The sequence below is a fragment of the Aspergillus luchuensis genome, chromosome 8, assembly GCF_016861625.1.
Source record: "Aspergillus luchuensis IFO 4308 DNA, chromosome 8, nearly complete sequence".
Lineage (NCBI taxonomy): Eukaryota > Fungi > Ascomycota > Eurotiomycetes > Eurotiales > Aspergillaceae > Aspergillus > Aspergillus luchuensis.
Genome location: NC_054856.1, coordinates 1,982,974 through 2,010,490, shown reverse-complemented (window position 1 = coordinate 2,010,490; position 27,517 = coordinate 1,982,974). Strand labels below are relative to the sequence as shown.

Sequence of the window (27,517 nt, the reverse complement as noted above, 5' to 3'; positions counted from 1 at the left end):
ATCAACCTAAAAGTCCCCGAAGTCTGATATATTACTTATACCCCCAGTTTACCCAAACCTCAGCTACTGTAATTCCCGCACATAAACCTCGAATCCCTTGAACATTGCATCCCACATCATGGCCGAATTAACCTCACCCATCCGCATCGGTGACCTCGAGCTACACCACCGAGTAGTAATGGCCCCATTAACCCGCAATCGCGCCGACGCCCAACATGTCCCGCTCCCCATATCCCGCGACTACTATGCGCAACGTGCCTCCGTCCCCGGCACACTAATCATCACCGAGGGCACGTTCATCTCCGCCCGCGCCGGCGGCATGGGCCATGTCCCCGGGATCTGGAGCGATGATCAGATCGCTCAATGGAAGACCATCACTTCCGCCGTCCACAGCCAAGGAAGTTTCATCTTCTGCCAACTCTGGGCGCTAGGCAGGGCCGCCAAGCCAGACGTCCTCCAGAAAGAAGGCGGATACCGCGTAGTCTCAAGCGGAGACATCCCCATGAGCGAATCCAGTCCCACGCCAACCCCATTAACACAGGGAGATATATCCGACTACATCGCCGACTACGTGCGCGCAGCGCAGAACGCCATCGCCGCTGGGTTCGACGGCGTCGAGATCCACGGTGCGAACGGCTACCTTCCCGACCAGTACACACAATCCGTGAGCAACAACCGCACTGATCAATGGGGTGGTAGCATCGAGAATCGCTCCAGATTCGGTCTGGCTATCGCGAAAGCCGTGGCGGATGCCATTGGACCCCAGAGGACCGGGTATCGCATTAGTCCTTGGAGTACCTTCCAGAGCATGCGGATGCCTGATCCCCGACCGCAATTTACGCATCTTGTGCGTGGCCTGGCGCAGTTGAACTTGGCTTATTTGCATGTGGTGAGGCCACGGATCTCGGGGTCAACGACGGTGGAGCATGAGACTGAAGAGGAGGATGAGTCGTTTCTCTATGAGGCGTTTGGGGATAGGGGGGCTATTATTCTCGCGGGCGGGTTTACGGCCCAGACGGCTACTGAGGCCCTCCGGGCGCATCCCGCGTATCGTGTCGCCATTGCCTTTGGGAGACATTTCTTGGCGAATCCGGACTTGCCGTTCAGATTGAGAGAGGGATTACCGCTTAATCAGTATGATCGGCCGACGTTTTATACGCCCATGTCGCCGAAGGGGTATGTTGATTATCCGTTTAGTGAAGGTTTTAGTCCTTCTCAGGGGAAGTTGTAGCGAGGCTGCAAACGAAGGTGAATAGATGTATCCTCTCGAATTTTCCAGCATTGTCAGCATGTTGTCTGCATTATACACCTCATAATAACTTTCTCCGCAATGCTTTCTGTCAAGCCATAATATAGCCCGGAAGGTGCCAAAAAGCGCCCTAAATGTCCAGAAATCGGTGTAGAACAATACTATTGCGGACTTAAGGGAGGTGTGAAATGATCTTATTCTTCTGGGCACAAGCCCAGGAACCCGACGGCTGTATGATGTCTAATCGCGGTACCATCAGAGACGGAACTGATTCTGGTACAATATCAGAGGCGATTTGAAAGGAGACAGCCACCATATTTAGAAGATTCTGTCGGTCGGTGTGCATTCACGCATGGATGAATGACCGAGTACATGAGTCAATGCTGCGTGCATGTCCTGATGCATGCGCGGGATTTCAATGTCGCACATACCCCATTACTGACTCCTAAAAGAGCAATATATTAGGTCGACAGGGATGGCCATAGTGACTGCATAAACCAGTCATCCGCATGGTGTGGGTGGAACGAGCGAAAGGGGGTTCAATGCGACAAAATGGATTATAATGTTACCTTTTCCCAAGCAAGAGACCCACTCTCTAACTTACAATTATAGACTACCTCCCGCCATTGGCCAAGTATCTTAGCCTTGGGGGTTAGCGCAGCCTCTGAAGTTGGGGGAGATGACTCCTTTAAGGCTGTGAGAGATTCTTGGCACATTTAGTGAGTCATTGCGCTATCTAGTTCATAATGATCGGGGTGCAGATCAGGCTAGCTCGTTTGTTGGAACTGCTCCACAGTAATTCGAGGCTGTATGCAGGGGCCAAACCAGAAAGTTACTTAAGTAGGAATAAAATGAGTATTTTTGGGGCACTGAAATATGTACTAAGTTCATACATAATTTTATGATTTCTTCTTTGTTTTCTTTCTGATACCTGACCGAATTTGGTCTATACTATAATGGCTAGGGATGTTCAAGCGAGACTGGCATACCTCCAATGGCAACCCAGCTACACCCATACACGCCCTTATCGAATTGGTGTATTTGCTGGACGAAGAAAGCGCAACATCGATCGCGACAAGACAACGAATTTAGTCTTTCATGTGGCCGATCATCCTGAGACTATCCGAGATATTAGGGGACTGAGTGAAGCTCCTGCGTTCGATCTTGACACGAACGGTTTCGTCTACAAGAGATGCCTCGCACCGACTCTTACAAAGTCTTATGAGTACTCAGATCCTCAGAAGGTCAACGATATCTTCTTGCCAGAATGCGAAGCCATTCTGAAGGAACACGTTAACGGGGCTGGTGAAGTTATGATTTTTGATTGGAAAGTACGTTGTAACACAATCATCTTATATACCAGCCGCTAAACTCCTACTTTCGACAGATCAGGAAGAAAAAGAGCGCAAAAGAGAAAAGGACAAGGAACCCGAATTTGCAGGGGTTTGCGCGACAGGTTCATATAGGTAAGCTACATACAGTACATCAGGCGGCGAGCGTCAGAAGGATGTTTGTGCTGACATGACAAGACACACTTCTGACTCGAGATGAGATTGGGACTCCTTTAATGGAGCGTATACGCAATCATCTTCCGGAAGAATCTCAACACCTTCTTTCTGGGCGAGTCCAACTGATAATGTGAGTTCATAGGTTATCCTCCTCTTTCAGAAGACCCACCCAAGCGGTTAGACTATTAATTGCGTATGTACCTGACATCTAAATAGACTCTGGCGACCAATAAGTGGGCCGATCGAAGATCACCCCATTGCAGTATGTGATGGACGAACCTTGGACGCATCCAAGTTGATTGAGTCCGATATGATACGCGGGAACTATACCGGCACTATGCTCTATCCACAATATCATTGAGACTTAGCAAGGTGTTTTTGTCTCAAGGCCTCCTTCTTTCCGATTCTCAGGATGTACCAATAGCAAAGGCCATATGACAAATCTAGAAAGAGAAACATCCCCGCCGACCACAAAATCAGAGGATTGTCCAGCCAGGCAAATACCTCAGGCCAGTACCTCCAACGTAACGCAGCCATACCCACTACGCTAAGAGAACCAATAAACCTCGATATCCTACAAGTGATATGAGAGTCAGCTTCGCGCTGGGTTCAGACCATGTGAGGTGTTTTACCACAGAAGAATCGACGCCCCACGACTACTTCCCCGACAGAGCAACTGACACAGGCCACCGGTGCCGAGGAGCAATTGACAGAACGCCGCACTCCATGTATATGCAACCTCAGGACCAATGTATGCCGCAAAAGCTATATGTCCAGTCAGGAAGCAAAGAGTACACACGGCAAAGATGTACCGAAGGTTCCGTTGAACCAAGGGTGCGTGTGACCATTCATTGGGTGAGTGTCTCATGGCGCTGTACATGATCGCGACGTTGAATATAAGCGCAGTTACCGTAACGCTCAGTTCCAATCGAGATTCTTTGGTGGGTATATTACTCCGTAAGAAAATTCCCAGGCAATGTTGCAACAGAGAGGCATAATGCCCATTGCGTATGTCTTCTCTTTGAAAGAAATATGAATCATGCCAGCGTATTTGACTAGCCAGCCCAACGTCATGGTTAAGGTCAGAATATTAACAATGGGCTCAACGGCTCTGTAAGCAGCTGGAGCTTGAGTAGCGTCAAAGCCGTCCATGGTGTTATTCCGATGATTATGGCCGCAGTGTCATTCGTTCGCAGCGATACTTGCGACTGAAATATAGCCGTGGACTTGGTTCGTTCTTAAATAACGACAGCGCCCGAAAAGGCGATGCGCAATATTATTAGCCTGGCAAACCGCGGGTTATGCAGCGTCAGGGGTAAACAAACATGTTCGGACAGCACTTCCGTAGTTCCCGCAAATGAAAAGCTATTTACTCGAGCATTGAGTACCGGACCGAGAATTAGCACATAGTAATGAAGCAATCGCGGGCTAAAGGGAGCAAACAATCCGTGTGTAGTGCGGTTGTTGTGTTTCTCACATACCCATGGCCTCGCTTGGTTGGATGTTGCCTGGGCCATTTCTCTGTCCATATTTGGCAGGAGCAGTCTTATCACAGGAATTTGTCATGGTCATGGATGGATTGAGACACCCCCTTACCCAAGTCAGGGTAGGTTTGAATTCATGTTAACCCGCGACGACCTAGAAAGCAGGAAGTTACATCACATCCTTCGCTTATCACGGTATGGAGCTGAGCTACGACCTGCGGCATATATGCGCATATCGAGTCCAAGTTTCTACCCATGGCGCAAAACTGTAAGTCACAATATCTGTGAGTATTTGTGTGAGAGTATTATACTATATAATCCTATTATTTCTTGACAGACAGTAATATTGTATGCTGTGTAGTTCACAATATTCTGGATCGAATATTGCATACTTCCAGAACACATCACATTGGCCCCCGAGATAGTCAGTCGGAGCCACAGATGTCAGTAGCCGTGAGACGCTTACGTAGTAAGTTGGTCTATCGGTACCTACAATTCCTTAAATTTCAGTGCAATTGCATCTTTTGCAGGTTCTAATAGCCGATGGCATGAAAAGATGCGGTGTGACCGGAGCCCGTCCAGTTTGGCGGTAACTGCCTCCCGAACCTTGTCATCACCCGTCCGTGGCCGCTCCCTGCAAACAGCAAGACAGATGCAATAAAGATATACACCGCTTGTTCAAATCTTCCTTATAATTTGGAAGAGTACTGGCTTACAGAATAGTCGACAAGGTATCCGATATCTTCCCACTACACCTTCATATAATGTATATCAGTTATGAGAAACCTAATGATTAGGTTCAATAGAACAGAACGTGGAAGAGCCACTATAGAAGTGCGCATAACAAACAGCATTCGTTGCATCATGCATTGATTATTTCTGCTCCGTAGAATTCCAATATTATTGATATTGTTAGCTTCTCCCTAATACTTCCTCCTTCATTGATGGTAAGAGACGATAATACCCTACTATTTCGCATGGAAATACTCTCATCCTTTGGGCAGAGTCTTTCTTGACTACGGCTGACATGCATAACAATCTGGGGTGGTCGATTGGGCTTTTTGATTTGTTTACTGTGTCTTTTTCCATTTCATTCTTTTGTTCTTGGGCAGGAGACAACTCCGCTTAAAGATAAAGTTTGCGCGGCATGACATTCGAAGCAATTACTCTGCATTGCAGAAAACGCTAGAGTATGGAGGGTAATGACACTTTGCCAAAAAGGCCGGGTTGGCTAGAGTTTCCTTCTTTCAATGTATGCTGAACCTTGCAGCGTCGCTGGTGCTGGTAAGCCTAATGTCTGTCCATCGGCCGTGCCTGTTCCCTCCTCTCTTCTTTGGTGCTGGCTTCAGTCAGGTCTTACTTTCTGCTCTGGTTGGTAATGGATAATCCAATATTACTGCATGATGCACAAAAAGACAGCTATTGAGAAAGGCAGTGGCATATGCTAATGGAAGTACCACGTCGATATGTAACAAAAGTACTACTACTCACGATGGATAGTACTACCAGAGTATATTGAGCCGAGTTGTTGACCCCATTATATCTGACCCCAGGAGTAATATTAAAAAAATACAGGGTTAATTCTAATTCAAAACAACAATTGCTTTCAATTCCATAAGAAAGAGGGTAGCATAATGTACTTGAGCATGATAATCACCTTGGGGTGAATACTCTTGTGATTGCTCAAATTCATGGGTAGATTCAGAAACCAAAGGGAAAGATCTATCGCCTTTGCCTATTGGCTTGATATATCCAACAATATATTCACTCAAATATTTAACAATTGGCCTGCTGGCCCAATGGTAAGGCGCTTGACTACGGATCAAGAGATTGCAGGTTCGAGTCCTGCGTAGGTCATTCTTTTTTGGTTCTCCCAACCCGCACCTGGCCTAGCTCGTATCGGAAATTCGGACAAAGCCTGACATTACAGAAACAGTTAATATTGTTTAACAATCACAAAGCTGCCACAAAAAACCTCGACCAAGGATGTTCATAGATTTGAGTGATCATTCCAAGTCGCGAATAGCATCGTGCCTGTCAGTCTCGCGGTCTGGGCCGACCTGCAATATACTAGTTTTCTGCAGGGACCCACCGAACGCCATTTTTGACATGTTCCCATTTCACCGGTAACTAATGAGCCTATTCAAGGAGTCAATAATCCGCACGTTGAGCGCTGTATTAAGTATTTGTGCTTATCCAGCGTGCATAACATGCAGAATATTTCAAACCTGCCTTGGCCATATACCTTCGGGGGTTGAGGGTCGCATGAGAAGCTGAATGTCACGTTCCGATATTCCAAATCCATCTGTGCTTATACTATGCAATATAAGGCAAATACCAGGGAAAGTCCATTTGACATGTCATAGATACCCTCGTTCCCGTAAAGAGACCATATATCTATCTAAACATCCTATCTGCTATTTGGGTTACTGGAACAACAACATCCGGAAGCTACCCTATAGTTCGATCACGTTTCCTGTTGTTTCGAGGCTCACATCATAGCAAAAGAGTCGTTAACTACCATGGCTCTTATGGGGGTCGTGTCTGGTTCAAGCAACTACGTGCTCCTCGGTGTTGCGATTGTCATATACTGTCTATGGTATGCGATAAGACAGTGGAGTAGCCGACACGTTCATCATCGAGAACCGCCACTGATTCCTTACTGGATACCAGGCAAGTGATTGTATTACAAATACTCTGATTGTGCCCTTTCCAAGACATTGCTAATTTTGTTTAGGTGTCGGCCACACTCTCTCATTCCTCAGAAACACCGATAAGACCATAGAAAACGCCATGTAAAGAGCCTCCCAGAGCAAGAGCACGACTTCTAATTTTAACAGAGTCACAGATCATATTTAGAAACCGAAGATGGCACCTTTCGCCTTCAAGTTGGTGGTCAATCTCTATATGTGGTCCAAGATGTAAGACTGATTTCTGAGGTTCACAAGCAAAACAAGTCTATGGGTAACAACCATTTTCTTGATACCATGATGGCAGCATCTGGTATCCCAGGCCCAACGAGAGCTCGTTTGTGGTCCTCAATCACTGCCAAAAGAACAGAGCCAATTCCTCGCTCGATCACCCAGAACGTACGAAGGGCTCTGCGAGCACGGCCACAGAGTAACCCTCTCACATTGAATATACTGGCACAGATGGATAGGACTCTTACGCCTTTGGCTGCCTCTGATCCACTGAGAAGATCTATTGCTGAGCCGCACGAGGTTTCATTCTTCAAATGGATTGTGGATGCCTTTATCGTGACCATCAGTGATGGTGCAATGGGGAAAGTGTGTTTAGATATGTTTCCAGAGGTGGTGGACAACATGTTTCTCTTTCAGACGAATATATACGCCATCTTTACGAGACGTCCTAGGATTCTTGCCCCGAAAGCTTACGCTGCCTGTGACAAGCTAACACACATTCTTGCCAAATACTTTTCCCTACCCAGAGAAGCGAAAATTGGCTGTGCAGAGTTCGTGACTATGGCTGAAGATGAGATTCGCTCGGCAGCTGTTTCAGAGGAAGAGTTGGCAAAGATGTTTGTTTGGATTTATTGGGGGTGAGTTTATAGTTTCCTCATTATGCTTTGGAACAAGTGCTTGGAAAATTGTCACTAAACTAGATACAGCATGCTCGACAATCCATCCACTGTTGCATTTTGGCTCTTGTGCAGACTTCTTCATAATCCTGGTCTGCTATCAGTGATACGGGAAGAATGTGAAGAGTCATTTTTGAGAAACAGCCCCATTACGCCGGCCGACATCCCAGCACGGCTTGAGTGCTGTCCAATCCTCAAGGCCACCTTTGAGGAAACCATGCGCATCCACTCCGGTCCACACGTATTTCGCCATGTTTCTGAAGATACAGAAATTGGTCCCTATCTCCTAAAGAAGGGTTCTACTCTTCTCATCCCTTATGACCGCCTCCAAATGAGTAAATCCCATTGGGGTCTTGATGCGGAGGAGTTCAAATATCAACGCTTCCTTGACAATCCGGGACTAGCAAATTCAAGGTATTACCGACCCTTTAGTGATGGAATTCATCAATGCGGTGGCGTGGCAATGGCACCGCAACTTGTGATGTACTTTGTTGCTATTGTTTTGTGCCGCTATGACGTGGACGTACTTGGTGGGATCGGAAAGCACCCATTTCCTAGAATGGATACTTCGAGGGGAAGGGCGACGGTACCAATGCCCGTGGCTGATGATATGTTTCGCGTAACTATTACACCACGCAAAAGCACAATCTGATGCTGGGGACTCGCCGTCTCATCCCAGGCTTCATGAAATGATATATAGCAGTTGCACTGGATACCTTTGCCTATAATAAATCAAAATTTTCCGGCTGCCCCTCATATGGTCTTGCTTTACTTGGTGCGCTCTAGCGAGCCTGATATATGTTCATCATACATGCAGAGACTAATAGGCGTCATAAGTAGAGGGATCAGCCAAAAGTAAGCTGCCGAGACGCTTACTGAGCCTTCACTCCTAAATTTCCAACCCCGTCAGAGTTGTGACCCAATAAGATGTCACATAGTCATGCATATTAGAGGATATAAAGCGATAATCTGTCAGGTTTCCCAGTAAGCACCAGATACCTCCATATCTACTACCTCGATAGTAATTCCGCTGACTCATTCTATGAGGAAATCTTAACAATACGTGCCTCGAGGTTTCATGATATGTGAAGATTGGCTCCGATTGATCCATTGGACCGGCCTGGATCGTGATATAAGAGAATTGTGATATTGTAGAAAAAGCAAAGAAATCAGGAGGGTGTTCCTGGCCGATGTCCGCGTCACCACTCCTCGCTTGCCATTATTCAGACTTAGTAATTTCATTACTGAAGAACACCTTTACCCCGTACGACGCCCAAGCCTGGTAAATCCGACGTGGACAGACGCTACGTTTTATATCGTGCTTGGTACGTATGTACCTAGTCCTATGCCCCCCTTCTTCGATTAATAGGTTTTATGCGTTAAAGGCAGTAGGGAGCGAGTATTGGTCTCAGCAGGCGGATGGTCCGCTGCGTCGAGCGAAGTGACTGGGAAGTATGGTGAAAAGATGGCAGAATCGGTAATCGGTGAAATATACACATTTAAGCAATGAACTCTTTCTCTTAGCATAATGGATTGGTGAATCTGAAGTACATGTACTGTCGGTTTTACCCTAAGATCAATTCGTTTCTATAGAGTCTGATGCATACTCGGGAAACACACGATTGAATGAGCGTCACGCCCGTAGGATTAGACTGAGCCAGTTGCGACTCCGAAACGTAATTTTGACTTCTGTGAGCACGTGGCTCTCTAGATAAATATTCCTGAGTTCTTTGAGCTCAGTGCTCCTTCTTCGTCTGGTTAAAGATGTGGGTTAGATTCACCCCAGCGTCAAAATGAAAGCATACAATTACAGATGCTTTGCTGCAGGTCTACCTTGATTCATTTCTTTAAGCTCAATTGCCACGCTGCAAACCTGCTTGAACAGCTATTCTGCATACCTAACTGCACTCTTCAGCACGATCCTCACCGCTTGTCCAATCAGCCGCCGCTGCTGGGCGCAGATCATAGCCAATTTATCAGATGATCTGCCTTGCATATGATCTACGCGATCGATCTCAGGTTCCAACATGCTCATGGTGAACTTTCATTGGCCGGCAATCAGTGGAGCTCGGCTTTGATAGTCCTATAGTTGTCCGTAGCTGCAGAATTATTGATCGGAGAAGCTGAAGAATACTATCATGCGTGCCCATATCATGGCGACTATATCGGCTCTCTTTAATAATTGCATATTTGCCTCTTCGGATTACTAAAAGGGTTCTTTGAAAGCTAGGGACAAAGATTATGAGTCTTCTGTTCACCGGTTTTCTCGATCACGTATCCTCGCATCGAACATAAATGTCTCGCTCACAACAGAGCTTCAGTATCTGGAGTAGAAAGCCTATTTTTCTTTCTTTTCAATGGAATCGAAGGAGTCTGGACGTTCTAGTCCCCAGCAAGACCAGCGCCATTCTGCTGCTGCTGATAATGCTACTGCTCCGCCTAATGGAGGAGTCGCTGGGTGGTCTGCTGTGTTTGCCTCTTTTCTACTCTTCGCCACAACCTATGGTTACTCCTCCGCATATGGGGCCTTCCAGGCATATTACGAGTCCGACTTATTGCGCTCCAGTTCCCCATCGCGCATCGCTTGGATAGGCACTATCCAAGGTTTTTTCATGGTCTCTACGGGCGTTTTTGCGGGGCCGCTTTTCGATCAGGGATACCTGCACTCCCTGATGATTGTCGGCTGTTTCCTAAACGTAATTGGATTCATGATGCTGAGCTTATCTACAGAGTATTATCAAGTATTCCTATCGCAGGGCGTCTGTAGTGGCATAGGCTGTGGCTTGATCTACGTGCCCGCCTTGTCACTTGCTTCCACCCTGTTCACTACACGCCGCAGCATTGCCGTCGGTCTGTTGTCGTCTGGGGCCACCATTGGTGCGTTGTCCTGATCTACAAATACTCCGATTCTGATGTAGTCTCGCTCACTATACCGGTACGCAGGCGGAACCGTCTTCCCAATTCTGTTCATCCGTCTGCAGCCACAAATCGGATTCCCCTGGACAGCACGCACCCTGGCTTTTATCCAGGTGGCCTGCTCATGTGTCGCCGTCCCGCTGTTGATAACCACAACCAACCCAAAACCCAGTGCGCCACGCCGGCTCATCCACTGGCATGCACTGAAGGAGTGGAGCTTCGATGCCTATGCAGTAGTGAACTTCTTATTCTTCGTGTCCTACTTCGTCCCGCTATTTCTCCTGCCTTCCTTTGCCCAGTCCGTGCTGCACACTTCAATGGACCTGAGCGTCTATATAGTGTCGATATTCAACGCGAGCTCCAGTATCAGCCGTGTCGTTTGCCCTCTGCTAGTTTCTCGTTTTGGTCCCAGCAAGGTTCTGTATACCAGCATGGCTGCTTCAGCCATTATTCTCTTTGGCTGGACGGGCGTTCAGACCGTTGCCGGATGTATTGTCTTTTCTGTATTCCTCGGCATTTTCACTGGCAGCTTCGTCGCCGTTACTCCGGTTCTGATGGCCCATCCGGTCATTTCGCCCACACCATCAGTCATTGGGACCCGTATGGGCATGCAGTGGTTTGCTGTTAGTTTGGGTGCTTTGATCGGTGCGCCTATCGGCGGTGCCCTGGAGGGGCATGGCGGAAGCAACGGATTCCTGGGTATGCAATTGTTTAGTGCGATGGTGATGGCTTTGGCAACGGCAGTACTTCTGGTGCCAATGAAGGCAGTTTGGAGATATGATCATGCCCAGCGAGAAAGTGGCGTTGTCTAGTTCAAATTTGATGATTGCAGGATCAACTAAGCGACAGCCAATGGCAGTTGTATACATTCTTCTGTTGTTGAATGTAGATTCTCTTTGTTATATGCCGACAATGGAAATAGAAACTTTAACAAAAAAATAAAAATAGTAGAAGCTTAGTTAAGTTGGTGCAATTTACTGGAGGCGGAGAATATCGCTTGATTATGACCAGTTCTCGGCGAACCCAGTGGTAGTATATATTTTCCGTGCTGGAACAAGTGGAAACGGTCAAGTATGACTGGGATGAGTTAACCACAACCAAATCTTCTCCACGATTACTATGACACAAGCTCACCACAGCAGGTGCAGTAAGTGTGTTCGGTATTCAGTCTTCCTGGGACATAAAAGCTATCAAAACCGTGGCTTTAACAATACTCAACTGTTTAGTGTTTGATTATCCTAAGCAAGAAATGTCAGTCTCATAGGGCTAGAATCTGCAAAAGCTTTCAACAAGCATGGCTGGATGGTGTAGTTGGTTATCACGTATCGTTAACACCGATAAGGTCCTGGGATCGAGCCCCAGTCTGGTCATCCTTTTTCTTTCCTTAATTTTTTCCCCCCTTTCCCGTCGAGTAGGAGGTGATCGTTCCTTGTTCTCTGCTGGACCGCTCTTTCTCTTAGGTTTGAAAAAAAAAATTCTACCTTCTAACACCTATGCCTGATCGCTCTACCCACTTTGTGAAACTAGCCCAGCTATGATTTAGTAAAGAGAAGAAATACACGTGAGCTTCATCATCATCTTTGTACAAATTCCCGGCAGAAACCCCACCAGAAACCCCTCACCGCCCGCCCACTTACAGAAAAACTGTCATTTTTATTTTTAGTAAACGCTTACAGGCCCAGCTGAAATGCCCATCCCCTCATCACTGCTCCGCATCTACACCCAATTATTCAAACCTACAAAGACCATAAATATGCCACTCATCTCCAACTTCCAGCTCCCCGCCTCGGTGACCCTCCTTGAGGTCCCCGCGGACAAGAAACTATTCCTTGCCTTCGTGTCTTCCGCAGACCCAGCTACCGGACAAGCGTGGTGCCCGGATGTCCGTGCCGCATGGCCTAAGATTGAGGAGGCATTTTCCGGGAATGAAGGACCACAAGTTGGAGTTGTTGAGGTTGGACAGAAGCCTGAGTAAGATATACCCTATTCATTCCTTTTACTATTGTTCTATATAGACTTTATGTCAGTCCGTTCTTGCTAACTTCACCCGCCTTACTTTCTCGGGGTATTGTAGATGGAAAGACCCACAGAACGCCTACCGGACAAGATGGAATGTGAACAACATTCCTGCGCTGGTGCGGTATGAGTCTGTTAATGGCGAGGTTGTGGAGACGGGAAGGCTTGTTGAGGGGGAGATTCTTAACCAGGAGAAGCTGAGCGAGTTTATTGGTTCGAGGTGAGGAGGTTGCATGTGTATTACAGTATGATGATATGAAACGTTTTAGACAGCGACGATCTATTTGAATGTGTAGTGATGTATTTGTGTCTTGGTTGCGGTGAGGGTGTACGATTGCATGTCACGTGTCACGTATGGACTTGGCTAGGGATATGAGTATCCAGGTGCCCGACCGGATTTGCTCAGATGATATGGTATGTTGAAAGAATAAGGCATAAGCGGTAGAGTAAAGGATTTTTGTCTGGCGGATTCAAGGATATTAAATCTGGCATTGGTTTCTGAAGGGAGGCGTTGATGCGCCCTGCCGCGAACAACACAAATGGTAATTTACAGCACAGCAAGGTTGACCGAGTAATGCCAATACCAGGACGTAACTACAGAGGAATAATACGGGTGGTGAGAAGGAAATAAACAAATTCCCAATTGCGCCCACCTTTCTCATTGTGATTAATGTTGCATGATTACCTCATCTGGGAAGTGTTCCACGGTAATGAGACAAATTGACGTACGGTAGGTCAAGCCACTCCTGTCTGAGGAAAGGACCGCAACCTTAATCCAGTTAAGATATGTGATTAAGGTTACATGCGCACGCGCCAGGAACTACGGACATGTCCGAATAGTAGGACATATTTAGGGCTAATTTGGGGGTCGGAAGGGTGGAACAAGGGATGTCAATATGCGGGAAGGGATATCCTCGATAAGCATGATGATGAAGACAGCTTAATAGAAGGAACATGGTCTTGACTGCCTTGAAGAGACAATGCATGCTGCGTTGATGACGCTGTGAGTGCACTGAGTGACATTCCAGTGTAGATGTTCTCCACATAAGAACAGGTTCCGGTCGGCAATGTTACATTCACCCTCAGCTTGACGACTTCCATGCTGGACGCTGGTACTCATATATTTCGGTTCAGTAGTTAGGAAAAAGAGATGGGAAAAGAAAAAAAACTTCACACAAGAGGCTTAGGATTGTGTCCGTGAAAATTTTTTATATTGATTTGCTATACCTAAGGTCTTTCTATCAACCATGTCGGCCGGTACTCCTGAGCAGCGTGATCGCAATCACCAGATTATCAGCTCTTATTTCATTGGGCCTAAGGCGGGAAACCTCGAATACTTCCAGAAAAATATCCAAACTATACTGGAAGAACTGAAGAATGCTAGATTAGCTTACTTCCCCGATGATAAAGTAAGTGGCTAAGCATAGGCAACACGACTTGTCGAATGAGGAGAAGCTAATCCGTAAAAGCCATTCATACCAGAAGATGTAAAGAACAAGGACCTATACCAGTTGATTGTGAAGAACTTCAGCGAGGTGGTACAGAAAGTTGCGCACCTGATGGGACAGCAGTCAATTCCGTTCTGGTCACCTAGATATGAAGGACATATGTGCACCGACATGACCATGCCAGCTCTTCTGGGCTATTTCATGACTATGCTGTACAACCCGAACAATGTTGCTCTAGAAGCAAGTCCATTCACGACCTACGCGGAGATTAAAGCCGGAGAGCAGCTTTGCGAGATGTTTGGGTACGACGTTGGCCCCAATGCGTCGCCCCGGGGATGGGGTCACATCACCGCTGATGGGACAATCGCCAATTTGGAGTCTATCTGGGTGGGTAAGTATAGGCAGCCCGTGCGACTTTCGTGATGGGAGCTTACTGAAGGACTTACCAGCCCGCAACCTGAAATACTACCCATTATCGCTCTACCTTGCTATTAAGAGAGGAAAACTGCACTTTTTGACTGGCAAGTTCGAGATCGAGAACTGTCAGGGCGAAACCAAAATATTTGATGAGATGACCGCATGGGAGCTGCTAAATCTTCGGCCTGACACCGTGCTTGGCATTCCCCAGCATCTATATGATCACCATAATATCTCCAATGATTTTCTGGATAAGGTGATGGTGGATTACAATATCCAAAATATTAGTAAAAGCCAACTGGAAGAGGATTTCCTGGAAACTGATGTTACCAACGACGTGAAGTTCCCATTCAGGTACATGGTAGGAAAAACTCGCCATTACTCTTGGCCCAAAGGCGCCGGTAAGTGGGCCCCAATCTTTGATCGCGCTAGAGCTCACTGTGTATGGAATAGCAATCGCTGGTCTCGGCTCCGACTTTATGTATGGAATCAAAGTTGACCTAGAGGCGAGACTCGACATCGAGGAACTACGAAAGGAACTTCAAACCTGTTTCGACGAAAAGCGACCCGTGTATGGGGTTGTTGCTATCATGGGATCAACTGAAGAAGGTGCTGTCGACAACCTGAAGGAGATTGTGAAGATCAGGGATGATTTCGAGAAGATGGGAATGTCATTCTTGCTCCACGCCGATGCGGCATGGGGTGGGTATTTCGCCACCATGCTGCCGAGAGGTAAAGAGCTAGAGCAACAAGCTGAAGAACTTAAGAGCCAAACGACTTCCAAAGGGTTTGTTCCAAGTTTGACCTTGAAAAGGCAAACAGCTGAGGACCTCAAAGCCCTCAAACACGTGGACTCTATTACAGTTGACCCACACAAAGCCGGTTACGTTCCATACCCGGCAGGCAGCTTGGTGTACCGGGACGGCCGAATGAGGTTTTTGGTTACTTGGACCAGCCCTTACCTTTCTCAAGGAAATGTAGACTCCAGTATGGGCATCTTCGGCGTTGAGGGAAGGTGAGCAAAGCTTTGCAGCACCGAGTCGTGTCGGCTTTCCTATGAGACTAATGTTCGCGCAGTAAGCCAGGAGCTGCAGCAATGTCGACGTGGCTCTCAAACAAAACCATCGGTCTCGATCAATACGGCTATGGAGCACTCCTTGGAGAGGCGGCATTTACCAGTGCTAGAGTAAGTAATTTAACCTCAAGTAGGGGGCCAGGACTATCGGCTAATAACCACAATCCAGTTATCAGCGTACTGGGCCGCGATAGGAGATGAAAATGACACCCCTGATCGGATGTTTATCTGCGTTCCCTTGAATCGACCGCCCGCAGAAAATGGAAATGGTTACTTCTCCACAGAAGCAAGAAAAGAAAGGGACCTCATTCGAGACAAGATCCTAAGAAAGTCAAATGACGACATTGCTGCAGCAGACGAGGATGGAAAGCTGATGGAATTGCTCCGCGAGTTGGGATCAGACTTGAACATCAACGCCTTTGCTCTGAACTGGTTTGATGAGAATGGAAACCTAAACGAGGACCTGGAAGAAGCAAACAATCTCATGAAGAGGGTTGTTGACAGATTCTCCGTTAATTCTTCAGACAGTAACCCGACCACGCGACCGCTATACTTGACCTCGACGGAATTTGAGCCTGAGTTGTACGGCGAATGCGCACAAGAATTTATGCACAGACTAGGAGTGAAGAAGATGCCACAAAATCTATTTGTCTTGCGAAACGTCGTCATGAGCCCCTTTCCTACGGATATGAAATTCATCGATGAGTTGATGCGAGAGTTTAAGAAAGTTGTGATGCAGGAGGTGATTGTTAGTCGGGAACGCAACAAACAGGGCCGTCAGCAGGCATCATTCCTTATGCAGGGTACGGATGAGGTATTCCTGGTTTACCAGCCCTCATTCCATGAAGCGACTAAGAAGGAGCAAATCATTGTGACCGCTGATATATGGCACAAAGACGATTACGTGAGCTTGAAAAGAAGCGGGAAATACAAGCAGATAACCTTGGAGTCACATCACAACATCAACCTTGAAAAGAAGTTGAAACTTTTGGCATGGAAGAGTTCAAGGCCACTGTCGACAGAAAAGGGGAAGAAAGAAGGTCGGGATAAAGATGAGGATCACAGTATAGGCGAAGCAGAACCGGAAGTTCCTGAAGAAGAAACTCTTTCCTATTTTCCCCACTTCCATGACTGCCCGGATAAGCTAGATCGTCGATTGTTCTTTCTAGGACATATTTACGCAGATGGCCATAGGTATATTGCCCCACTTAACTTTGCTGAGGATCGAAGAAGCTAACCCCAGTGTAGGAGGTTGTATACGGGTGTGACACTGAAAAGAATTGTGAAGAGCCGACCTCTCAACCTACAGCATCGGGATCATGATTATCCCCAGAGCTTCACACCATTCTACCTTTACGGGACTGAAAATCAAGCTCACATCAGCCACATGATGCTCCGCGCCCCCAACGCGTCGCTCACGGCAGACAGCGTTCATTTTGATCAAGCAACCAAAGACAAGATTAAAGACAATCTAGATCACGGGCTTATTCTAGGTTTAATAGATTATCCTGAAGCAGCTATGCAACCAATTCATGAGCCTCTGCCTGATAAATTCTTCTTCCGCAAAGGCTCGCAAAATCTGCGGGTGAAGGTGTGGGAAGATCCATTGAATGCTTGGGCAGAGGGTCCAGGCTTACTGAACAACCTTGGCAACGCCATTGCTGAAGGTACGATGAGTCTGGGTAACGAAGTGCAGGTGGATGCAGAATCCGTTAATTATGACCCCAATGGATCGGTGCCGCCTGACCCCAGTGGCTGGCAGCAAGAGTTTGATGCAATCGGAAGTGTGTTGAACACAAATTGGCCGGCTGAGTTGACTGTGCGGGAAAAGGGGTTACCTAACTAATGCGTGGCATTTAAATCTCATTCTCAGTGCCACTGAAAACCAATATTCAGCTTCTACTTTGGGGGCCCTTCGTGCCGATGGTATATTTGGACACAAGTGCCCACTGGGTCAGGAAGAGCCCAAATCCAGAGCTTACGTGCTATTAATGAACAGACAAAATATCTGGGTAACCTAGGTTTTGGTATGATAGCCATGTCAAAGAGCCTCACAATCAAGTATCAGTACTAAAAAATCAATATTCTGTAAGGTGGTTCGGAAGCGTACCTGTGGGAGAACTTACGCCGAATAACCACACTTCCCGCCAAGCTCGGTAGTTACCAGCGCTGATCAGCACATGTATTTTCATATTGACAATAATATTTGAGTCTTATGGTAGAATGCATGTCAGATGGTGCATTGATGTAGCTAGAAAGTACACTAGTCACCCATCACCAAATCTTATCAGAAGCTTCCAGCCTATGGATGTCTCTTTTCACTTTCCCCCTACTCTGTTTGTGGGGGGCGGTTGTGAGGTCGTTTTTTAGAAGCGAGCTAAACTAGAATTATCAGAAAGGGATCTCCAGATAAATGCAAGAATTACTGTGAACCGAATCGTCCTCTTGTTCATTTCCAAGTCGTTGCGTGTTGGTCTTTCCTAGTTGCAGTACTGCTTTTCGCTGGGCGTGATTGCTACCCGATTACTCCTCCTTTCTAATGTCAAAATGCACTTTTCCCTTTGCAGACCCTAGTTGACCTCTTTCATTGGACTGGAGAGTTGGTGGCGTGAACCACTTAGAGCTGAGGGTGCCCAATTTGCTTTTTTGCGAACTTCCGTTCTCCGCTTGTGGTCAGATCCTTTCAGTTGACCTTATCTTCGTAAAGCTATTGGCTAGATGCGATGAGCATTCTTTTCTAGAGCATAACATGTACGTTCGTTTTGAAGATTGTATACTAGTGTACCAGAGTCACTGATCATGATATCCCAAAAGACAGATAGAGCGGCGAGCGGGGAAAGGTGAACTCATGGGGTTTGGCAAGCAAGGCTGTCATACATTCATTACCCGACCTAAATAATTACTAAACGACTTTTACCGGAGCTGGGGGTCCGGGGCGATACTAAGCCTCTTAAAGGCAGGGATACAGACCGTATCCAATAACGGGACCAAAAGGGGCTCTTGAACTGCACAAAGTAGAAGAATCCCTGCATATCTGACAGGCCTTGATCAAATGATACTAGGAAGGTTTTGGGCACCAAAATGGGGGCGACCTGGCGGGTGGTCCAGAAGGACTTTCGGCTGACGTAGCCAGAATAAGCAATGAGAAATGAGGCTTCCTGGGTTGATATTTTAGTAGGTGGTCACCCGTATCCACCGATGTGTAAAATGTTCCCGGGCGGCTATAGCAAATTATTTCAGAAACACATTGGCCCTCACAAAGGACGAAGGTAATCTAACAAGGAACCAACCAGTCTCTTTCTCCACAGAAGGGAAAAATGAAAAGCGCGTCAGCCTTCCCCAAGTTAAGCGGGGATACAAAAGGCAAGGATATCTTAATAGAGAATACTGTCTTATCGGACTACTTCCCTCAACTTTGGGACTCCGTTATTGCTAAACAATATGTGGGCAATTTTCTTCTTTGCCATAGTTTTTTCCATGCATCGCTCACGAGTTTGGTACAGGGTTGCGCACAGAAACCTTCGGATTTCACGTTGTACGAGCCCCAGCCTGGGGAACTAACAGAGCATCGTTCTGACAGGGACTTTGAGAAGAAAGACGTTAAGTCTATCCATCTGCCTTTTGGGGATGGAGGGACAACTGTGAGCTTGACATATAGGGGTGAGTGTATGCAGATATCGCGATATCTGGGCTGTGGCCAGTCGTCTATTTTTTCGATTGAGCATGAATCGCTCCCCGTGCCCTTCTTGGCTTCCCGTCGCAATAAGACGTTTACGCATATGCAGCGTATTGGATATGGCTTTGGTCTAGGCCTAGAAGTCCCGACACAAAACCATGACCTGCGAATACAGTGGCTACGCAGTCGTTGGCCTCGCTTGACAAGTGAGGCAGAGGGGTGGAAACTCGAACAGCAATGGGCTGTTAAAGAAGGTGTTGTGATAGCACACTCCCGACTGCATAATAAGAGCAACTGCAACTCTATCAGCACATCTCTCGCAAAGGACCTTGGTTTTCGTATCAGAGAACTAGACTTCGTCAGTCGAGACTGTCCGTTTAACGATGATGACAATGACGACCAGCGTTACGCAGAAGGTGCTGGACCTGGCGGATACGGGTTTGTCAAAATCCATGAGTTTGCATCGAAAGGTCTATGGGCATATCGCCACAAAGCAAGACGCACAGAAGCAAATGACGCTGAACAGCCCCGCCAGCCTGACGGTGTGACCGCAGTGGTGGGATTCTTTGTGAACGGAGAGCCGTGGACAATAGACCGGATTGAGACAGAAGACATACAAATCAAGCCAAAGGGCTATACAGACTTAGTTGTGGGTTACAGATTGGCTCTCATTTCGAAGCAAGCAGACAATCGCGCTCTTCTTACATTGACGGCTAAGGATTTGGACGTCAACGAATATTTCAGGCGAACGATAGGGGAGGGAGTTAGCCTACCAAATGAATTTCCACTCGGAAAACGTCCACTATCTGGATTTTTTGTGGAGAGAAATGTGGAAAATATCCTTTCAGTTTGCATGGTTCCCGTATGTGACGACTACATATGGGACTACGAGGCAGCTAGAAAAGGAAGAGAGCAAGGACTCGCAAAGGATCGAATACTTGCTTTGACTTGCGGTGATTTGTCGGGGCACCGGATTTGTCACTCGGCTAGCTAGTAAGTCTCGCGCTCGGGCATGAACATACCACAGCTGACAGATTACGAGCTTTGCTTTCAGGTTTCTGGTTGAGGTCGCTGAAAACATCCCGAAAGACCACGGACTCCGAAACCGCATACGAGATGCTTGCTTGGGCCATCTCCGATGGGTATTCTTAAAGGCAGAGGTACGTGAAGGGAAATATGCCCGCAACTACTGGATAAGTGGTAGAATCATGCCCCCTTCAATACGTCTATTGAATGATGGGCCCACTGATACACCGTTTCAAATTCTGAAAGCTTATGAGTACCATCGTGTTTTTGATCAAACCAACAATGGTTCAGATGTTATTGAACTTTTGAGTGAAGCTGGTAGTGGCGAGGGTTTTGCTGTGGTGAAATGGCTTCAACAGCTTGAGCAGGAGGATGCGAGGAATGGATGCGTCTGGCGTCACGGGCGCAGAGTTGGAATGGACTATTACCGATTAGACGACCAAGCCTGGATTTGGGGTGCATTGAAAGCTCTAAGTACGATGCTCAGATGGAATGTGGAGACCAGAAAGGAAGGTATAAACCGATTGGCAAGAAGGTATAGCCAAAATGGACGAGTGGAATACAATCAGGAAGAGATGACAAGATTGCAACAGAAGTATGACCCGGAAAGGGTAAGACAGGAGGTTTTTAATAGATTCCCGGCCACGAACCCGAACATCTTTAGTGGAAAAATGTTCGCAGTGACAAGATCGCCACAGGAGAGTCGATTTGAATTCCACTCGCGCGACACAGCATTGTTTTACCAGTTCGGAGGACATTTGTTTTTGGACGACATGAACGCGCCTTGGGAAAGGACACTGAATGCCCAGAAATTATTCCCCTCCAAACGCGACACTGAATCAGACAACTTATTACGCTACGGCCTGAGGCTTCTGATGGCTGTCAAAGGATTCTCAACCAACACTCTGCATCAACCAGCAGAAGCACTGGAGGAGGCGCAAAAGTTCGTTAAAGCCGGGGTACTCACCAATGGCTTGTTTTCCAACATCATCAATGGCAACAGTGAAGCAGTCCCCCATGACTATTATCGGGATCGCAACCTACATATTCCATTCGAAATGTTGTACATCATATGGAGCACACGGGACAAGGTAACGCCACAGAAAATGCACACCACGATGAAGGATATCACGACCCGACAGACTATCGTTACGAGCAGAACACCATTTAATAACCGGCTTGACGAAAGGAGCCTAGTTCTATTGAAAGGAGAGTGGTTATACAATTATCCTATCTTCCTCTCCTGGCAACCTGACAGAGTCCACCTTCGTTTTGACCCATTATGGGAGCGGTATATATTACAGAGTCAACGACTCTCCAAGCAAGAGGACGAAGAAGTAATTATAAGAGGATACAGGAGCTGGGAACAGCGGGCAGAAGCAGGCACTACTTATGAGCCACTAACACCCCCCGATCCAGAAATTCACCAGCATTGGTTAGTGGATATCAGCAGGAGAAGGCCCACGGAGAAGTCTTGGCATAGAAACCGGACTACCGAGGAGTCTAGCGATATCAAAGATCTTTGGAATCTACTTTGCAGGTTTCGTACTGCTGATAATGCTAAAAAGAGACTCCTTTGGTTTCTTTGTCCGTTGATAGACACCGCATTGATGTGCCATTTGTCGTCCCCTGAAGCCGAACAGTCGAGCATCAGATCTTTTCTGGATCGTCACGCCAAGCGGACTTTGTGCTTGCACGAAAAAACAAGCATATATCTTAACATGTGGGAGACTGAATTTCATTGCAGCTTTCTACAGTTTTCCAGGTCAGAGAAACAAAGCAGAGCAAGATGCCCAATTCTTCATAACTCAATCAGGGGATGGTCGCCAAAGTACAACGATCAGGAACTTCTGCGGGCATCCGCTAGCTTCAGGGTTCTGGGAGACATCTTTGATCACTACTGGACTTGCCATTTTTTTGAAAGCTATTATAATGTTCACATCGAGCCGATGACGAAATTTTTGTCTCCCTTGAGTCAAGATCTGAAAGCCTTCTTCCTCGACTGCGGGACACGATGTGGCAAAAGCGGAGAATCTTGGAGCAGTTGTTGTTCTATCGTGTCCTCACCGAGGTCAATATGAGCACCTCAGAAATCTGCGAAGCTATCCACACAGATCTTCAGCAAGCCATGCAGGATTTGGATAAGCTCACACCGAATGAGTATTTCAAATCACACAGAGTGTGGATATCATGGAACGAAGTACTTGACACTTTGACCGAAGATCTCAACAACATATACGAAATGATCAAAGAATGGAGAGTGCGGGAGGAGAACCGCAGAGGCAATCAGCCCAGGTGGACTGAAAGACATGAGATCAAGTACCGAGAAGCAGTCCAGAGGTCATTGCTCCTCGGTGAAAGTGCGGTGCGGGACTTCAAAGTCTGTCAAACGCGGGTGGCGTCCCTCAGAAAATCAGTCACTTCCCATCGAGAAATCACAACAGCCATTTATAACCAGCAAATGGACGATCGCAACTTCCGACAGAACGACAACATCAAGTACTTCACCTACTCAACCGTTTTCTTTCTTCCGCTGTCCTTCGCTACTAGCTTCTTTAGCATGCAAGCCAAGCCGACGGGAGATCTGATTCGGCAGATGATTGTGTGCACAATTGTCGCCTTCGTGATATTGTTGGTCATTTTGTTTACTCTACCATCTGCAGTCAAAGAAATTCGAAAATCATCTCAATCGGCCCGCACTACTTGGAAAGCTTTTCGCAGAGGGGCCGGATCTAATAACGTACTCCACAGTTTACACCAAGGCCTTACTAGATACACTGGGGGGTCCGAGATTGGTCAGAGTTTCTCAAAGGCACAAGCTGGAGTCTCAGATGAAGAATCAGGAAAAATGCTTTCCACTGGTGAGACTTTCAAGAACGGCACTAAGTAGCGTTAGAGTAAGAAAGTCACTTTTTTGGGTACCTGTGTGCTTGAGACATCGAAGGGTGTCTGCATCAATTTGGTTCTGGCGCAATTACTTCTGGAGTGGGGTGTCAAACGAACTCCAAGTTTCTTATTTAGCTATTTGATTCATTCGTCTGTTCGTGGCTTTAATTTATACTTTTATTACGGAGACCTTGTTCTCTGCGTCCTCATTTAGTTATAATGATTCTTGCCTTCTTACATCTTTTATGGCTTTACCAGTCCGTATCTGCAAAGCTTTGCCTTCAGCTGAAACCATCTCTTATCCTTGATTTCCTGGATAGGAAATGCAATATTTGTAGACAACCTTTTGGCCTTTAGAAAGAGATTGGGGTCTATACCCGAATTGGCTTCGTCTATACAATATTCTTCCAAGTATACATTGCCACATAGTGTAGTGAACCGGGGTTCATAAGTGTTAAGTAGTCCTCAAGCCCCAAAATACGTTAAGGTTCCCCATGTATACGTGGCCATGTACTAAGAAGTAGGTTGATTGATTGTACATGAAACACCGTTCACTAAATTATGTCACAACACTTGGTGTCGCATCTATCGTATCTCATACTTCATCAATACTCACGTGAACAATACTGCACTCCTGGCATATATGGTCCACCCTAGCACTTCCTTCCCATGGAAATCCAAAACTACATTCCAAGATTTAGATTCTCTCTAATCTTATCAGTAGGATCTCACGTTGTCCTAAGCTGCCTATCAAAAACCATACCCAGAAATATCATAAACAGTGGTCTAAAGAATATCTATCATGCCCACACCACCCACCAATGAACCCACCCGGGTCGCCAGCATCATGCTGTCGTGGCACTCACTCGATCTCGTCTCCTGTACCACCCTCCAGACCCTGTGGGCCGGGTATGGGCACATCTGTGCCCTCACCGCCCGAGCCACAACCGCCGAAGCGGCGGAGCATCTCGGGAAACTTTGCGGAGTGGATTCGAAAAGAACCGCGGGGAGCACATTCCCTCTGATTTTGAAGCTCATTTCACCGCCTCGCAAAGCAGCGGGTAAGGAAGATGAGGGACATCTCCGGAAAATGCTAAGTTATGAGGTGGAGCAGTACTTTTACAGCGATGTAGTCCCCCGACTAGGGGACGATATTGCTGTTGCTAAATGTTTGGCGTCGACGCGAGACATGCATGGAAAACAAGGTGAAGAGGAACTTCGTGGCTTGATGGCGACGATTATGGTTGATTTGCGGCCTGCTTTCCCAGTTGCGGGGGAGAAGAGGAGCGTGTTGAGTCGTGTTCAGGTCTATGGGGCGCTGGATTGGTTGGCGCGGTTCCATAGTCGGTCGTGGGGGCTGTTGTCTGACGACAGGAGACTGGATGGGTATGTTTTGCCGCCGCTTGAGGAAGCGAAGAGAAGGCGGGAGCAGGGGAAGACGGAGACAGGGAATGCGCTGTGGCTTAACGGGGGGTACACGTACTTGGCGACCCGCCGGAAGGAGTACGCTTCGCTGGTGGAGGATACAGACTCGGAGTGGTCCGATATCTTGTGTACAGCCCCAAATGGGTCTTCTCAATCCGTGGCTGAGATGGCTGCATTGCTCCTGACACCCTGTGGAAGGCAGATGGAGTCGTTTATCCATGGTGATGTGAAATCGGAGAACCTGTTTACGACAACCAAGGGAGATGAAGTAGCGTTCTTTGACTTTCAATATGTCGGATTAGGTCTGGGAGTTTGTGACCTGGCTAAACTCTTCACATGCTCAGTTCCACTGAAGATGCTTGTTGACGATGAGGACGACTTGCTACCAGAACAACTGGAGATGTGTGAAGGTGAGCGAGCTTTGCTGGAGCATTACCATAGGATGTTGCTTCAGGATAAAGGAGAGCGCTGGTATGATTGGGAAACCTTTGTACGACACTGGGAAACAGCTCTAGTGGACTGGTGCAGGTTCCAGGCATCTTGGGGTTTCTGGGGAAATACCGAGTGGCTTGAGGCTCGTGTGGGATCTATTGTCAGAGACCAGGAGTGGAGGGAATGGCTACTTCGGAGCCTTAGCTCCTGAGCTTTGAAAGCGAGATAAATTTAGACTTCAATAAAGCAAGTGAAGATCCGAACCAGCAGGACTGGGGTTGCGATCAGGATTGTTTCTCAATTTCATTAGAGTTATCTATTCTTCTCTTTTCCGTATTGTTCATATAGTCCGGGGTCAGTAATATAAAATATCACAACACGGGCTTCCTCCTTTACAATGCCATATTGTTTGAATATATTCTGTACTAGCTCTGCCTGTCGCCACCAAAAGCTTCCCTGTGGTGTATAAATTTAAAAGTTTTTTCTCTTACTCCATGGGTCTCAAATCTTCCAACCGCCACCTCGCCGCCACAGCATTACCCGCAGAGCAATAAAGCACATCGTCCCAGCAGCAACAAACATACCACTAAACAGCTGAGCCTTCCAGAAACAACCCTGCTCTAGATCCAACAGAAGGGAAGCAATCGGAGTACCAATGAGGAACCCACAACCAGCAAACATGAAGATCATGCCCAGGCGCGTGCCCACAACATCCAGAGTCGGGGACATGCGTGTCAAGATAGATGGCGGCAGGGAGACAATAGCTCCAGAAGCGTATCCATAGAGACAAGTGAAAACGACAGCCCCACCCACGTTGCGGACAGCAATCCACACGAATGCCAGAATAGTCGCAAGGAGACTGATAGGTACTAGTGTGTTAAGGCCACCAATACGGTCGGCCATGAGGCCTGGGGTGATGCGACCCAGCACCGAGGTAGCGTTGAGGACAGAGAAGATGTAGAACTCCAGGCTGCTGTTGCTATGCAAGTAGTAATTGAAGTAGCTTTGGAGGTAGAAGAAGGGAAAGTAGAGTCCCACGAAGCAAAAGAAGAGGCCGAAGCTGAATATGAGGAAGGGTGGCTCTTTGAGGGAAGCGAGGTCCAGTAATGATCTGCTCTTCGTTGGCGGTGGTAACCGCCGTCTCAATACGAGCAATGAGATTGTCAGTCCGGCTAGCGCCACGAAGCCAATGATGCGTGTCGTCCACCCGAACCCTACCCGGCTGATCAACTTGTGGAACATTATGGGGTAGACCACCGCCCCGATGCTGCCTCCTGACGCTGTTATTCCGGTGGCGAGGGCGCGGCGTGAGGTGAAGTAGGTGGCGACGATAGCGATGCTGGGTAGGAAGAGAAATGCGCAGCCGATACCCACTGTGATGCCGTGCGCAAGGAAGAGCTGATAGTACTGGTTTGAGAGAGAGGTCATCATCAGGCCAAACACTACCATGAATGTTCCGAAGGCGATTAAGCTGTGCAGGAAGCCTTTGTCGAAGATGGGGCCTACAATCACCCCAACCAGAAACAGGACGAAGCCTTGCACAGTGCCGATCCAGGTGATGGCGGAGGATGAGTATGTGGGGATTAGGTCGGACTGGTAGTAGCTCTGGAATACTCCGTAGGCGTTCAGGATGCCCCTGAGAAATGAGTTGGTTGGCGTTATGGGCTATGACTAAATTTATCGCATCACTTACCATGAGTTGAAGAATAGGAAGAATGCCCCCACGACTTGTAGCCATGCCGTCAAGCCGCCATCAGGAGGTGGAAGGGGAACCGTATCCACCGCCTCTGTGGTCGTCTGCTTTTCTGCCTCTGAAGAGCCAGAACTACCTGTTATATTACCTGCCGGAGGGCGGCATTTGGCATGCATATTGGTGGTTTGGGTTAGAGACATGACCTTTGAGTTTGAAAGCTCTAGAACGTGCACTAGAAGATGTAACAAAATGCTTGCTACTCCAGCGTCAGTTATAGAAGCCCATCCAAGCTATCATCAAGTACATTTGTCATCTCTGAGCTGTCTATCGGCTCTTCGGCCTTTGACTCCCAGTCTTAGTCCTGCTGGTTTGTAATCATGGATTATTGCGTGATAGGGTAGCAGGTCGTTCATTGACCTACAGCCCATGCAATACCACGAGTCCTGATACGAAGTAACTACCAATGAGCAACAGGTCGCCTAAGAAATTACATAGTTTCGTGAATCTCGAATAGTCGATCTCAAGACCATCGGACTAGAAGCGGACGGCAGGATCACATCCTCGCCGTATTGGTGGAGCCTAGCGTCAAAAATGACCGTAGAGCGGCAGTTTTATTGGTTCTGATCTGAGCTGACTGGGTAGGCAGGCAGTGCCTTGGACAGTAATTG

At 47.3% G+C, this 27,517-nt stretch overlaps 10 protein-coding genes and 2 non-coding genes across 12 annotated transcripts; 10 read left to right on the top strand and 2 right to left on the bottom strand.

Moving 5' to 3' along the window:
- Nucleotides 1-118: 118 nt before the first annotated feature.
- On the top strand, nt 119-1,231 carry AKAW2_80717A (alkene reductase; the record flags this gene model as incomplete). Its single annotated transcript, XM_041681768.1, has 1 exon — nt 119-1,231. One exon carries the CDS (start codon nt 119-121, stop codon nt 1,229-1,231), a length of 1,113 nt encoding a protein of 370 aa, XP_041548678.1.
- Nucleotides 1,232-2,205: 974 nt separating this feature from the next.
- AKAW2_80716A (uncharacterized protein) lies at nt 2,206-3,118 on the top strand (the record flags this gene model as incomplete). The annotated part of the gene is made up of 4 exons (XM_041681767.1): nt 2,206-2,580; nt 2,637-2,715; nt 2,779-2,887; nt 2,974-3,118. The coding sequence occupies 4 exons, from the start codon at nt 2,206-2,208 to the stop codon at nt 3,116-3,118; spliced, it is 708 nt and encodes a 235-aa protein (XP_041548677.1).
- A 2,908-nt stretch (nt 3,119-6,026) lies between these two features.
- Nucleotides 6,027-6,098, top strand: AKAW2_t80025A. Its single transcript has one exon. It is a non-coding gene; the product is annotated as a tRNA-Arg (tRNA).
- A 4,098-nt stretch (nt 6,099-10,196) lies between these two features.
- Nucleotides 10,197-11,567, top strand: AKAW2_80715A (putative MFS monocarboxylate transporter; the record flags this gene model as incomplete). The annotated part of the gene is made up of 2 exons (XM_041681765.1): nt 10,197-10,716; nt 10,783-11,567. The coding sequence occupies 2 exons, from the start codon at nt 10,197-10,199 to the stop codon at nt 11,565-11,567; spliced, it is 1,305 nt and encodes a 434-aa protein (XP_041548676.1).
- A 484-nt stretch (nt 11,568-12,051) lies between these two features.
- AKAW2_t80024A lies at nt 12,052-12,125 on the top strand. Its single transcript has one exon. It is a non-coding gene; the product is annotated as a tRNA-Val (tRNA).
- A 317-nt stretch (nt 12,126-12,442) lies between these two features.
- On the top strand, nt 12,443-12,995 carry AKAW2_80714A (uncharacterized protein; the record flags this gene model as incomplete). The annotated part of the gene is made up of 2 exons (XM_041681764.1): nt 12,443-12,726; nt 12,830-12,995. 2 exons carry the CDS (start codon nt 12,443-12,445, stop codon nt 12,993-12,995), a joined length of 450 nt encoding a protein of 149 aa, XP_041548675.1.
- A 1,023-nt stretch (nt 12,996-14,018) lies between these two features.
- Nucleotides 14,019-17,557, top strand: AKAW2_80713A (pyridoxal phosphate-dependent decarboxylase family protein; the record flags this gene model as incomplete). Its single annotated transcript, XM_041681763.1, has 7 exons — nt 14,019-14,180; nt 14,241-14,610; nt 14,669-15,037; nt 15,090-15,651; nt 15,714-15,822; nt 15,881-16,905; nt 16,960-17,557. The coding sequence occupies 7 exons, from the start codon at nt 14,019-14,021 to the stop codon at nt 17,555-17,557; spliced, it is 3,195 nt and encodes a 1,064-aa protein (XP_041548674.1).
- Nucleotides 17,558-19,028: 1,471 nt separating this feature from the next.
- On the top strand, nt 19,029-20,539 carry AKAW2_80712A (uncharacterized protein; the record flags this gene model as incomplete). Its single annotated transcript, XM_041681762.1, has 3 exons — nt 19,029-19,154; nt 19,215-20,150; nt 20,477-20,539. 3 exons carry the CDS (start codon nt 19,029-19,031, stop codon nt 20,537-20,539), a joined length of 1,125 nt encoding a protein of 374 aa, XP_041548673.1.
- A 161-nt stretch (nt 20,540-20,700) lies between these two features.
- On the bottom strand, nt 20,701-21,432 carry AKAW2_80711S (uncharacterized protein; the record flags this gene model as incomplete). The annotated part of the gene is made up of 2 exons (XM_041681761.1): nt 20,701-20,834; nt 21,381-21,432. The coding sequence occupies 2 exons, from the start codon at nt 21,430-21,432 to the stop codon at nt 20,701-20,703; spliced, it is 186 nt and encodes a 61-aa protein (XP_041548672.1).
- Nucleotides 21,433-22,427: 995 nt separating this feature from the next.
- On the top strand, nt 22,428-23,303 carry AKAW2_80710A (uncharacterized protein; the record flags this gene model as incomplete). Its single annotated transcript, XM_041681760.1, has 1 exon — nt 22,428-23,303. One exon carries the CDS (start codon nt 22,428-22,430, stop codon nt 23,301-23,303), a length of 876 nt encoding a protein of 291 aa, XP_041548671.1.
- A 798-nt stretch (nt 23,304-24,101) lies between these two features.
- On the top strand, nt 24,102-25,367 carry AKAW2_80709A (uncharacterized protein; the record flags this gene model as incomplete). The annotated part of the gene is made up of 1 exon (XM_041681759.1): nt 24,102-25,367. One exon carries the CDS (start codon nt 24,102-24,104, stop codon nt 25,365-25,367), a length of 1,266 nt encoding a protein of 421 aa, XP_041548670.1.
- Nucleotides 25,368-25,657: 290 nt separating this feature from the next.
- AKAW2_80708S (uncharacterized protein) lies at nt 25,658-27,025 on the bottom strand (the record flags this gene model as incomplete). Its single annotated transcript, XM_041681758.1, has 2 exons — nt 25,658-26,792; nt 26,850-27,025. 2 exons carry the CDS (start codon nt 27,023-27,025, stop codon nt 25,658-25,660), a joined length of 1,311 nt encoding a protein of 436 aa, XP_041548669.1.
- Nucleotides 27,026-27,517: the final 492 nt, after the last annotated feature.